The sequence below is a fragment of the Acanthopagrus latus genome, chromosome 22, assembly GCF_904848185.1.
Source record: "Acanthopagrus latus isolate v.2019 chromosome 22, fAcaLat1.1, whole genome shotgun sequence".
Classification (NCBI taxonomy): domain Eukaryota; kingdom Metazoa; phylum Chordata; class Actinopteri; order Spariformes; family Sparidae; genus Acanthopagrus; species Acanthopagrus latus.
In genome coordinates, this window is record NC_051060.1 from 25,166,104 (window position 1) to 25,179,842 (window position 13,739).

Sequence of the window (13,739 nt, forward strand, 5' to 3'; positions counted from 1 at the left end):
TGGGTCCTTGTTGTTTCACTGATGGAGTCCACCAGTGCAATCATTTTATCCAGGAGCTCTGTAGTGGTGAAGAGTTGCTTGTAAGTACAGACTCCTTGTGTCACGAAGACTCTGGCTTGATGTTTCATTGTGGAATGTCACTGGAGTTTTCGGTGGTAGCTCTTGAGATAGAAGTGTCCATTTGGTCGGTCACCAGAGATAACATATTCTGCACCCCTAAATTAAATCATATTAAAGATTCTTACCTTTTCTTCTAACAATCCATTTATTACTGCATAGTCAAGTTATAATCCTTGTGTGTCCCTGTCTTTTTTTGTTCCCAAAATGCAGATAAATGTTACTCCAACCAAACCAGCCCCAGGAGCATTTCCTCGTCCCCTTCCTCCTCAGAAGTGCAGCCCAACTCCTCTCCCTCCTCGTCCTCCATCCTCCCTGTCAGCCAGATGATCGACAAGGTGAAGGATTACTGTTCTACACGCTCTGACAACTTCTACAAGAACATCATCATGTCTGACAGCTTTGCCCACAGCACCAGGTTCTAGAGCTTCACTCAGTGTTCTGGGGCCAACCCTCGGTAGCTTCCCTCCAGGGTTTGGAACAGCCTCTATATAACTCTAGGAATGTTGTGACACCATCCTGCCGGCAGCTTCAGTGACGGAGGAGAATAGGGCAGCGATGGGACCCGACTCGTTTGGGAACTGCCCACAAAACTATTTAAGGCTTCTGTTTTGTTATTCTGGAACTGCCACCCAACATTCCAGAATTTTTCCTGTTCTGGAACTACCCGTAACATTCTGGAAGTCCAAAGTCTGATATTCTACATGTTTTGGAACTCTTCCCAACACTTCCTGTCAGTTTTCAAATCTGCTCTGGAACTTCTGGAACTGCTCCAACTGTTCTAGAACTCTCCTGAGCTTCTGCCACAACGGAGGGTTCTAGAATTCCCCGTCTTACGTTTTTTGAACTCTCTACGCTTCTGGAACTTCCTCAACACCACCAACCTTTGTGGTGTGACATGTGCGTGGAACTTGTTCTGGAATGTCCGTTTTTGTTTTGTTTTGTTTTGTTTTGTTTTTAACCACTGTCTGCCTCCTGTCATTTAGATGCCTGGATCCGTTCCGCCGTCCCTCCTCAGCCCTGGAGCTTCGAATCAGACTCCCTTGTTTAATTTTAATGTGTTTAATTGTTATTCCATCATTTTCATTGTTGGCAGTCACAGCTGTTGTAGGAGCCCCAACTGATTCACAAACACTCAAGATTTCTTATATATCTAGTCATCAGAATTCATGAAGAGCAGGTTGGTTTGTGTGATAAGATACTAATCAGTAGTTTTACTTAATACAAATGCAGCTACACTGATCACCTAGAACTTGTAACAGGTGAAGTCAGTAACATGGATCATCTTGTTTTAATGCAATGTTCTGCTGGGAAACCGTTGGTCCTAGAATTCCTGTGGTGTCACTTGACACACACCTCACTGTTACAGACTGAGTCCACACCCTCAGGGCTGTTTCACTCCCTGATGGCAGGATGACTGTAATGGCCCGAGGAACATGACAGTGAGGTTGAGGCATCAACATGGCCTCCAAATTTCCCAAGATTCAAATCTGATCAGGTATTAAAAGGGATGTGCCAGAACATCTCTGCCATGAGGGTGTTGGTGGCAGATCCGGCGATATTGATATTGTACCTAATGCTGCACATCACTGACGCTCAGTCAGATTGGGATCTGGTATATTTGGAGGCCAGGTCAACCCCTTCTTCACAGTCCTCGGGGCACCACTGCCATCTGTGAATACAGTTTCCATGAGTGGATGTACTTGGTCTTTAACTGTGTTTGGGTTGGTGGTGCATGTCAAGTGCCATTCACATGAGTGCCTGGACTGAAGAGCACAGCATTGTAACAAGGCAATCAATGTTCTTTACTTCACCTGGTAGTCCTTTCTAGGACCTTCAGGACTAACCTTTGAGTCCTGTGTGGCTGATCAGTTAATGATTGAAACCAGAGCCAGCATCTTAATGCACTGTCTTCACTTTGTATAAAAGTTCCTGTTCATCAAGGAGAAAACTGCCTTTTCAAGCAAAATGTTCAAAACGAAGCCTGTGAACTCCCTGCAACAAACTGTTTAAAACCCACAGACCACGTTAAGATAATCATGGACAAAGTCGCACATTATGGTATTCGAATCCAGGATTTCCTGGATATTTGGGGGCATCTGACAGCTGCAGGGTGGTCAGAGAGCGTTGACGCGATTCTACTGTATCATATCAAATAACAGAATTGGCTGAAGTGGCTGCCAGACTGTGGAACTGAGAGGAAATGAAAGGGAGCAGAGAGGGGAGGAAAGAATAAACACAAGGTGAGAAGAAGAGAAAAAGTTCTGTTAGAAAAAAAAGTAAGCTGTTATGTCTTGGTGTTTTGTTAATACTGTGATGTTTGTTTAAACTGGCTGTGTGCATGTGTGTGTGGAGCCATATCCTCTGTAAATATTGATGATCTATCTATTCTATGTGCCTTATTCTATAGTGTTATAATGTGTCCACATGCTTTTGTTCATTCCTTCATGAGGTCCTGGAAGGGTTACCAGGACTGTATATACAAACCCAAACATACTTCAACTGCCCATGCAGTGCAGTCCCACAGTCTGCTGTCCTTTTCATCTCGGTGAGGAACAAGTCACAGTTAAAGGAAAGGCAGACGTCTTAGGATGGATGAAACAGAACAGGAGAATAATTAGTCTTCTACCTGAAAGCTGCTGACCTGTCAGTCAAGGTGCTCAAACACTGTCAATGGTCATAGGTTCTAAGGATAAAAAAGAAAAAAAACGAGCACTGAAGCTCAGTTCCCTGTGCTCGTCATGCAGGGTGTAATCCACAGCAACATTAATACTGTTCAAGACAGGAATCTGATTTGTGTTCATCTGTATTTTTAATTTGTTCTCATGACGGTATACAGAAGTCCTAGCATGAAGGTGCAGCTCTTAGGAGACATTATCACCGCAACAATCAGTTCAGCCAAATTCCAAAAGGAAGCATTTTGTCAAGTCATGCACATAGTTTGGGCTTATAAATAATGAGGTTCCTCTGTGGACTGGTTAATGCAGCCGTCTATCATCATATCAGCTCTCCAATAAACTTTAATTAATGTACAAAAAAAATTCCCCTCTTGGTTCCAGTAGAACATTCAGTCATCAGCAAAGAGGTTTGGAACATATTATCGCCCCTGAAAGGCTGCAGCTCTGTTCAGTTGATCCCATTAAGATGTTTATTTGCCATAACTGAAACTGACTTGATGTGATGCTGTGGTCTTTAAGGTTCTGTTTAGGCTTCATTTGGATGGAAAAGTTCTGGTTCATAGAAATCACCTGACTGTTGGTTGCACTGCCTCATTAAAAACTTTTAATTAAGCTTTGCTTTGGTGAATGGAATATTCTTCCAGCTTCCAGTTGCAGCTCAAAGGAAACGCAGGTATGTTTTTATTCTCTCAGTCCAGTTCTTCCCAATAACATCCAGAAGTTTTAATATCTTTAAAGTCACAAGAACAAATGTTAACAAAGTGCATTTCTTAATGTTGCAAATTTACATTTGTAAAGATTTAGCAAGCTGGGTAAAGTAATAACCTCTGAACTGGACTGTTTATTAGTGGCCGTGAGGGAGTGGAGAGGGCAGCTGAACGAGGGGGATTCATTTGGTCATTTTGCCAACAAGTGGGATGGCGTCCTACTCCACATTGCTGACTGAAAGTTATGAGAAAGTTTTTATTGAGTTAGTTGTACTGAGCTTAGGAACTGATGTTGGTTTCCAGAGGAAGTTCATCTAAAGGTCCAATCTGAAAGTCAGTTCATTGAGTCTCATTCCCAACTTGTCAAACTGACGCTTTGAGTCGGTAGCTGGTCCGAGTTGGGAATGAGATTCATAATCAACTATGTTACAAATTGGATCTTTAGAGACAAAAATATATACATGTTGAGCTGATCTGGAGTGAACTGACCTTTAGGACTGTTGAGGTTACGATAGTTTAACATAATTATCACATATAATTAGTTCAATTATGATAAAGTTACCAGAAAGTCTTTATTTATAAGTGCACAAGAGAGAACAACTCTCTGCTGTAACGTTCTCACTGTCAGCACTCATTTTATTCATTATTTTTACCTCTGACCTTCACGTCTCAAGTTGTTGATTCTTTGGATTTTTATGTTTTGGGGTTTTGTGTCCGTCTCGTTCTCGTTGTGAATGTGATATCTCAAGCAGGCTTTGAGGGGACTTTCCTCGAATTTGGCCCAAACGTCCACTTGGACTCGAGGGTGAAGTGATTAGATTTTATTGGTCGAAGGTCACTGTTTACTCAGCCATTACTCAACAAGTCAAATGCTGATTGTGGCAACCTTTACACAAACATCTCATAGGGTAAAATGGTAAATTGATGAGATTTGATATCTGAAAGGTCAAAGGTCAACTTCACTGTGACATCATACAGTTCTGTAAAAAACTTTTCAGGCTTTTCTTTAACACCACAGCTCAGAAACAGCAACTTGGTGTGTGGACGCATACGACTCTGAGGCAGTAACTCTAGTTTCATCAGTACCACATACATGTTTGTCCAGGACACATTAAATATAATGACTTAAAAATAAATACACAACTTTATTGAAGTTAAAATGGACAGTCAACATAAGACTTTAACACTTATCTTTAAAAGACCATAAACTTTGAAAACATTATTATTCAAATTTCAGTTAATAATAAACATTTCTGTACATTTTAGACTTTAACTTGAACTCCCATCTGCAGGATTAACAGTGGGGCGTTTGTGGCACTTGGCTCAATACTTAATGAATCACATCCATCCTCCAGTTTACATCACTGTGGTCGTAAAGATAATTAGTATATAATCATTTTATGGTGTTGATGTGGTCATTTCAAATGTTTAGTGAATGATTTCCAAAGTTCAGTGGATGTCAGGACATTAACTGATAAAGAAATCTTTAGATGTGTGCGTCCAGTTTCTCCGAGCCTGCAGCTGATCGCAGCTCCTCTTTGATTTAGATTCATCTCGTTTCAACCAGATGATCATCTGCACTGAGAGGACGAACACAGAGAAGCCTTCAGAAGAGAAGTTCAGACTCTGAACTCATCAACTGTTGGCTAACCAGACCTTCATTGTCCACATGGAGCCAATATTGTTTTACACCAAAGCCTGACTGTGTAGTGAAGCACGCATGGAACTGACAGTCAGGCCCTCGTTTCTCTTTTCTTGTGCCCAGTGTGGCAGAAGAATGCATTTTTCGGCGTTCAGAGACAAATCCTCAGGGACTGAAGAAGATCCTTTGCTTCAGCTCCAGTGGTAGCGCTCGGCCATTCTGAGTCAGTCGCTGGCCGGAGTTCAACCTCAGGGTGGAAAACATAGTTCCTGTTTTTAATGTCTTCACATCCAAATGTCGTCAATAAGCAATAAATATACAGTTCAAGATTAATTTGTGTCTAATGTCTCACATGTTCACCCGATGGCTTCCATCTTTACTGCTGGCACCGGTGAACTCACAGATGTTTCAGACTACAGAGAGCACGACAGAAAAACAGCAGGAAGATGACATTAATAAATAAACTTCTTCTTCTTCTATAATCTTCAGTGTTTGTGTTATTTACACTTGGAGATAATCATCAGGCTTGTAGTATATATATTAATAAGTTATAAGGTAATATATATGTAAGGTGTGTTTTCTTCTGCAGGTATCAGTGTTTTATACACCTCACAAATACATTCAGTATTTCCCTTTAACAGCTGTTTGTTCTAGTTTTCAACAAACAGGAGGAAACAGTTCATTTGTTGGGGACTTTTTTCATCTGCATTAATCCACATTTGAATGTTTTTGGCATCTTGCTGCAGCAACATTCACCACAAGGTTCACCTGTTTGAGCTTTAAGCTTTCATCACAGATGTGTTGATACTTATATTTCTTTCGGTTGAACTGTCTTCATTATTTTGCAACAACTCTGATTATTTCAAATAACCACTGTCATCACTCTCAGATACTCTCAGATATTTAATGGTAAAAAATAATACATTTATGATGTAGCAACATTATTTAGGATTTATGGTTTAAAATTTAAGTAGTTTAGTTTATAGTTTAAGTTTTAAAATCCATTTCCCCTCACTTATTACAGCAGTTCTTTGTCAGTGCTACAGAAGACAACGTTACAGTTTCTGCTCACTGAAAAAACCTAATGTGTCTATTTTAGGTTGGAGAGTTCAACACGTGGTTCTGTGGTTGAACCTCAGTAAACCTGCTTAACATCACGTGGCTGGAAAATGTCTCAACATCACCTGAGAAAACATTCAGTGGTTTCATGCTTCCAAATGTTGAAACACAGTCTTGAACAGCGGTCCCTGGTTTGGTAGCTCAAATGTTTATTCTGTATATTTATTGCCACCAACACGGCTGGAAAACTTCCCAATGTTACGTTTAAAATATCCAGTGGCTTCATGCTAACAAATGTTGAAACACAGTCTCGTACAGCGGTCTGTTGCTTGGCAGCCTGCTGTCACTCCACCAGCATCCCGTCCTCGTCCAGTCAGCACATATACATGTAATGTGACAATGAAATGACACATGTAAATTCAAGTGATCTGTAGAACCAGCATTTTTTTCTGGTCACTGGAATCTAAATCCTCAGACTCAAAGTTCAACACAGACGCCTCACGACCACATGGAGTCTCCGCCAAACCTCCAGCCGACCTCCAATAGGGAGTCGGTTGTAGTTTCACCTTTCGATCTCAACACCATCTTATCTGCACTTCATTAGCCAATCACAACATTGGGATTTCTCCTTAAGTATGTGGTGAAGTAGCTAATCCACTAATCTCTGGGCGAGAAATGTGAGAGGTCTGTTGTTATACTGTATCTGCCAGGAGTCAAAGGAGGGAAAACCCAACACAACTCCCACATCATTTATCACACAGCGGATGGAGATACAGTGGTTTTATAAACACGCACACAAACCACACACCGCTCTGGTTTCACTGGTTTCACTCTGCTGCTGGCCAACATGGATCTGACTCCTGCTGGGTCTGGATGAAGTCTGTGGTTTGGAAGCAGAGCAGCTGATCTGAACTGTGTCTGAGGATGAAGGAGGACCATCAGGGGGTCCTGAGGTGAAACTGCACTGCAGCCAGTGTTGGGCAAGTTACTTCCAAAATGTAATGCATAACTGATTACACTACTTTGAATTTCTTTCACCAAACAACACAGAGAAGCTGGTCTCCCCCTCGGGGTAGGGTGAAGCATGTAACGATCACCACTTCGCTGACATACTGGCAGGCTAATGCTACATTGTTGTTGCCATTTGGTGCGTGACGCTCAGGGTGGGAGGCTTGAATGCTGCTGCTGTGTTCCAGGTTTCATGATGTATGAACCAAGAGAATCTGACAGATTGCTGTCACTTGACAACTTCCCGATTGGCAGCAGACAAACAACACATTTAATATCAGCTAATATTAGCATTCTAGAGCTTCCTAGCTTACATTACATTTGATTTATGCTATGTGAAATGATAGATGGATCTGGGCTATTAAACAACAAATTTGCTAACGTTAATGTTCAGCCACTTCCAAGCTAACATAACTGTTTGATAACATCCAACAGTAAATCTGGATGTGGGGCCCAGACCGGCCTTGAACCCGGGGCCGCTGCAGCCAGGACAAAGCCTCTGTACGCTCTACCTACTGAGCTAATTAATGCCCCATTTGGCAGTCAAATTATAATTAAATAAAATATAATTGTGTAATTATTTGTCAGATTTACTACGTTTATACAACATGAAACCTGGAACACAGCAGCATGACATCATCTCTGCATCCGAGCCTCCCACCCTGAGCCAGGGGAACTCAGCAGCCATGTAAATTCAGTCTGTTGATGACTGCTGATGAGGGTCGAGAGGAGTTGAAGCATTTCATGGGGGTTATTTCAACCGATTCCCCTTGTAACTGTACTCTAGAGGGAGAGGAGGCACTTGACACTTCACACTAAGGATTATGGGTAAAACTCTTCATCACTCTTAACTTTAATCTGCAGGCTGCCTCCTGAAGCACAACATGCTTCCCTGACATCTTAATGACTTCACACGTATCTTCAGCAGAAACAAGTCATTAAAAAGAAGCATCACTATGACGAGGTGCTGGCTGATTACTGACACAATACGCTCTTACTGTGAAAATTAACTAAGCGCTGAGAGAGAGAAGAACGTGTTGTGTGCCAGACGAGCTCGACTGTCATGATTTATTCAGGAGAGACGAGCCGTTTCAGCGGTTACACCAGACTTCTGTGGTTTGGCAATAAACAGACTCTGAATTCCCCTCATCTATCATCCCTGAAACCCATAAATAAACCAGTTTACATGACTGACAGAGGATCTGGAGAGCTGCTTCACACCAGCAGGACGCAGGTATGATGCTCCACCAGGACCATGAAACTCTTCTGGATCCAGCGTGTTCACAGGGATCAGATCTGATTAACGAAGCGGCTCGTTATGTTGACATCAAACACGTTTTAATCGTCTGTCAGTCTGTGAATCCTCCTGCTGTGTTCAAATGTTCCTGCACATTAACAGAGTGTTGATAATAACTCACCTCGTGTCTCCCTGATGAAGTGTCACTAAGTGCATTTATTCAAGTACTGCACTTCTGAAACACATTTGTTACATATGACATTTACTGAATATCGTAAGTTACTCTGTAGATTTCATGCTGCATCAGAACCAAAGTTATACTTACATGGAGTCTGATGTTTACAGAAGATGTTTGAAGCCAGATGTTAAAGATTCATTTAAATTCTGAGAAATAATTTAGATCTCAAATACAGATTCTCTAATCGACATGCATAGATAATCTATCAGCACATCCTCAGATTAAATGAAGAGATGGGGGAAAGTATTGATAACCTGTTTTTGTTATTTTATGGATAGATTCATATCTAAACACGAAAGTATAGATTAAGATCTGAGATTCTTTAAGATTTTAATGTTCTTTAAATACTTAAAAATATATGTTAACATTGTTTAATATAGGAAGTCGATGTTCTGTTCTCCAAACATGTCTGGAAAATCAAAATGAACAGTGGTCTCTGGCCTGACACTGTTCAGGAGGCAAACATGGCGTAAAAATGGCTGAACATGTCTTTAAAAATATCCAGTGGTTTCATGCTTACAGATGTTGAGATGCCATCTTGAACAGTGGTCTCTGGCTTGCACCTTCTCCTTTCAAGGAAAAGTGAGGATTCCTGTCACAGACTGAGAAGGCGTTTCATTAAAACTCTCTACACTCAGGAAACGTTGAAACTCGAGGAGGAACGTTCTCCTTAACTTCACCTCCAGAACTTTAAACTATGTTATTGTTTTCTGTCTCAAAAAAAACAATTGATCACGAAGCAGCTGAAACAAAATCAGCGCCGCGTCCCAGGACGACTGAGAGTTCACTCATGTTCGTACGTTACACAGACCAGCAGCTTATGGAAGAAGGAGAAGTTTCCTCCAGAGGAAAACGACTTCAACATGATGAACAACAGGCAGATGTGAAGTTGGACCTGAAGCCAGAACCTGCACACAACCCGAAATCTATCATCTGTGGAGGCAAAATGTTATAAACCAAAATAGATGTTTTAAATTTGCAGGCGTGACACTGATTCATACTCCTCAGACTCCTTCACTGCCAGTCTGTACCTGTCCACCAGATGTCCCTGTCACCTGCTCACCTGTTTCCACTCTCCCTCATCAGGCCTGCGGTCCACTTCCACTCAGTCCTGTCAGAGTGTCGGTGTTGCTCTCTGCTGATCCATCCAGTCAGTCACTCTGTTTCAATCAGCACCAGGTCTTGTTACAGAACAGACTCTCCTGTCAGCTGCTGTCTCACAGAAGCTACAATGATCCGTCAGATCGTCTCTGTTTACACGACTCGGCTGGAACACACATTAATGTTTGAGGGCTGTGAAATTTAAAGAGGTTTCAGGGAGAAATACCAGAACCGGAGGGCGATGGGAGAAAACTGTGTCGGCCAGTCAGCGATTTCCACTCCTGTATCAGATGAGACGAAGGCCAATAAAGACAGCTTAATGCTGGCATGCATGCTGCACACTGAGCCATACGTCTGTGTGTGTACTCACGGCCAGAATATATACAATATATAATGAACTGCAGGAATCTGGAGCAAGAACAAGATTTACTCTCAGATCACCTCTCCTCCCATCATCACATATCACCGACTCTCATCTCTGTTTCTTCTTGCTTCGTTTGACACTGATGAGAAACAGGCCCCGTCCGCCATCAGAGGTTCAGTCTGACACATTCAAAAACAGCAAACCGAGCTGCCGACTCTTCTCATAAAACAGGGATGAAGGCAGGGAGGAGGGGGGAGGCTGACCAAACATCAGAGCTCATGGAGTCGTATATATCGTGATATAAAGTGCGGTCGGAAGGAAGGGCAGGAGGGAGGAGGGAGGACGAGGGAGGAGGGAGGAGGGAGGAGGGAGGGAGGACGAGGGAGGAGGGAGGGAGGACGAGGAGGGAGGAGGGAGGGAGGAGGGAGGACGAGGGAGGAGGGAGGACGAGGAGGGAGGGAGGACGAGGGAGGGAGGACGAGGGAGGAGGGAGGGAGGACGAGGAGGGAGGGAGGAGGGAGGACGAGGGAGGAGGGAGGATGAGGAGGGAGGAGGGAGGGTTACACAGTCCATTCCTGAGCTGAACGTACGGAGGTGTGTTTTATACCACTGCAGCTCCGAGGACGAGCCAACAAATCATAGAGAAACATGAGACAAACCATAATTAATCTGCTTATTTAGACTGACTTTTAATTCAAAGCTGCTTGTGTTGACATTTTTTGTGAGAGTTGAACTGAAACTAACATCCTGGACATGTTCACACACTTTCCTCTGGCTCCAGGTTTGTTGTCTGATCATCTTACCTCTGATACAGTGATGGGCAGTGACAGTCAGCTGTGTGTAGACTTCTGTTAGACACATTTGATTACCTGTCAGCAAACATCAGCATTCAGTCACTTCCTGGCTAACACTACTGTACTACGCTGATATTTTTCAGTTAATCTACTCCTTTTACTATCGTACCGTGCAGAAGTAATGTTAGCGAGGCCAGCAGTGAATGCTAACAGAAGCTAATGGGCTCTCATACAGGTTGTTTAACCTGGAGCGTGGCTCGACGTGCCCCCGGATGTTCACCTGTCGTCTTTTCAGTTCAGTGCAAACAATTTGTCAGATTCACTTCCTGAAACGCAGCAGTCGGACAGTTTGTCAGAGGAAGGTGGCCGCAGTGTGATTATGGTCTACAGAAGCTTCTGTGGCATTCTGGGTAAAAACCAACAGCCTGTCTTCACTGAAGGACAGTCGGCGCAGATGGAAACACTGACATGCAAACAGCTGGTAACTGCAGCTCAACACTGATTAAGGTTTAAACATCTGATGAAAACTGTGATTACATATTTTATAATTTGTAAGTATCAGGTTTGAGTCATTCATCTGCACAGTTTGACGTGTCTGCCAGCTGCTCTGACAAACAAATGACTTCAGCGATGACCAGATGAATTCTGGGTAATGACGGCCTTGAGCACGTGCACCCTGTGGATCAGGTTGTCCTTCTCTGAACAAACAGGACAAAACAGTTTGTCCTCATCCTCCAGTCCTGCTGCATCTGGTTGGAGACCAGGATGAAGCTGGTTGTCTGAGGGCTTCAGAAGAAGCTGCTGCTGGTCAGTCGATGCTCACTGAACAACCGAGGACTCCTCAGCTCTCAGTGCGTCCTGTCGTCTCCAGCTGCTTTGATTTATTCATCGTTTCACGTCTTTAATCGATGACATCTGGTGTGATGGTTGAATAAAGGCGGGCTGTAGCCACCCTCTCTTCCTTTAGACATTAAATCAATAAATTGGCAGCACATCACATCACACTGTGATGACGCCTCGTTGTACTTTAACGAGTCCCTGATGTGCACCTGCCGAGTGTCTGAAGCTCAGGCGGAACAAATGACATTTTCAGTAATTGTGAAGTTCCTGTTCTGCTTTGACTCACTCTGTGTGTGGTTCATCCTCAGTATTCTCAACATCCATCCATTGCCTCTGAGCGATTACTAATCATCCTCTTAATGGAGCTTAAACACGGCGTCAAACTAAAAACGAGGTGGAACAAACTAACAAGAACTGCAACTGGACTCATTGAAAATGTGTCACGTCTCGTCCAAGAGGCTTCTTCAGTTCTAACTAACTTGAGGGGAGCTGCAGGGTTTGAAACTCTGTGTGGGAGTGTCCCTACATGGTGTGGGAGTTTCCTTAAAGAGTCTTTAAGGGCCGCTTGTGGGTCGTGGACCTAACCGGCCTTCATGTGGGTTTCTAGGGCAGGTGAGTCCAGGTGTGAATGGTTGTTAAGCTGTCCGGGCAGAGAACTCAGTACAGGACCGTAGGTGGCTGATGCTCTGTTCAAAGTCTTACTTTTAAATGAAGGTAACTAGTAATATGATGCATTCTGACAGTAACTTGTGGAGTAAGAACACCTTCAGCTGTATCAGGGCTGTAGCTGTGTGTCATGGCTGTGTCACATGATAAAATATATTTGGCTGCAGCAGCTGGTGATGACAGCTTGTGTCCAGTTTAATGACTCGAGTTTTACGATGAAGATCGAACCAACAGAAAAACTTGAATTCAGACGGTTGTATTTGTCTGTTTTGTAAAGAAAACAGGGTCAAATCTTTCCCTTGGTGACATTTTATCACTTTGTTCAGTTTGTTTATGAAGCGAACAGCCGCCGGCCTCGTCTCCACTCCTCTGACTCCGTGTCCTTACATACTGCCTGTTCAGAGCCGAGTGGCTTCGCTGCTCTCACCTCAATAACACAAGCCCTCACAGACTGAGGGGGGCTGTGGGTTGTGGGATGTGGGTTGAGGGTTTAGGTGGGTGTTTGGCATGCAGAGGGCAGGAGGTGTGTAGGAGGGGAGGCTTCAGAGCAGACCGTCAGATGTGGTGCGTTCTCCAGCAGAATCCCACCGGCTCACAACTGCAACGCAGCAACAACAAAGCAGGAGAACAGGCAGGAGCACTTCCTGGATCGAAGCGACCTCACTGTAACACCGAGGGGTAATTACAGCAGCCCAGATGCAGCGGTCAGCCTGCCCAGACGACCACAGACCTGTTTTGAACACTGAGGCGCATGTTTTTCTGCGTGCCTGTGTGAATATGTGCTCCACATTATTCAAATGAAACGGTAATCTCTGGAGACGATGATCTCTGTTCGGTAGCTGAGAAGAAAAGCATTTTTTACGGCGAGCGCCATCTGTTTGAGCCTCGAGGGAGCTCGCTGTGTTCCATCATGCACACCGAACATTCATCACTTAGAGTAATTGGCAGCACTTTCTCTCCCTAATACCTCGGCCTGACCTGGAACATGTGGGGAAGTTTTCCCTGCGACGGAGACAAAACGGTCCGACAACAGAATCAGATCCAATAACAGCGCAGAAGATGGCGAGAGAGATTCAGGACCGTCGTGGACTTTACTGTAGGTTCCCAAAGCTCCTCGAGGTCGACCGCGACGCTCATCTGTCCCCGAGCACCACCTTCACATCCGCCTCCTGTGGTTCTACACGTAGATGCAAATGATTGCGAGTTAATTGAACTTTCTTCGTCTCGCTGAAGATCAAACGTCTCCCTCCTCGCTCAGGAATGTTGATCCGGTCTGTGACTGCTGGAC

At 43.7% G+C, this 13,739-nt stretch overlaps 1 protein-coding gene across 2 annotated transcripts in view; it reads left to right on the forward strand.

Annotated features, from left to right (window-relative positions):
- adgrg6 (adhesion G protein-coupled receptor G6) overlaps window positions 1–3,408 on the forward strand; it is a 71,358-nt gene extending 67,950 nt beyond the window's left edge. For both annotated transcript variants that reach the window (XM_037086833.1, XM_037086834.1), the window contains one exon: window positions 331–3,408. In XM_037086833.1, coding sequence (XP_036942728.1) covers window positions 331–542 — 212 coding nt within the window. In that variant the 3' untranslated portion in view covers window positions 543–3,408. The remainder of the gene's footprint in view (window positions 1–330) is intronic.
- The last annotated feature ends 10,331 nt before the right edge of the window (window positions 3,409–13,739 follow it).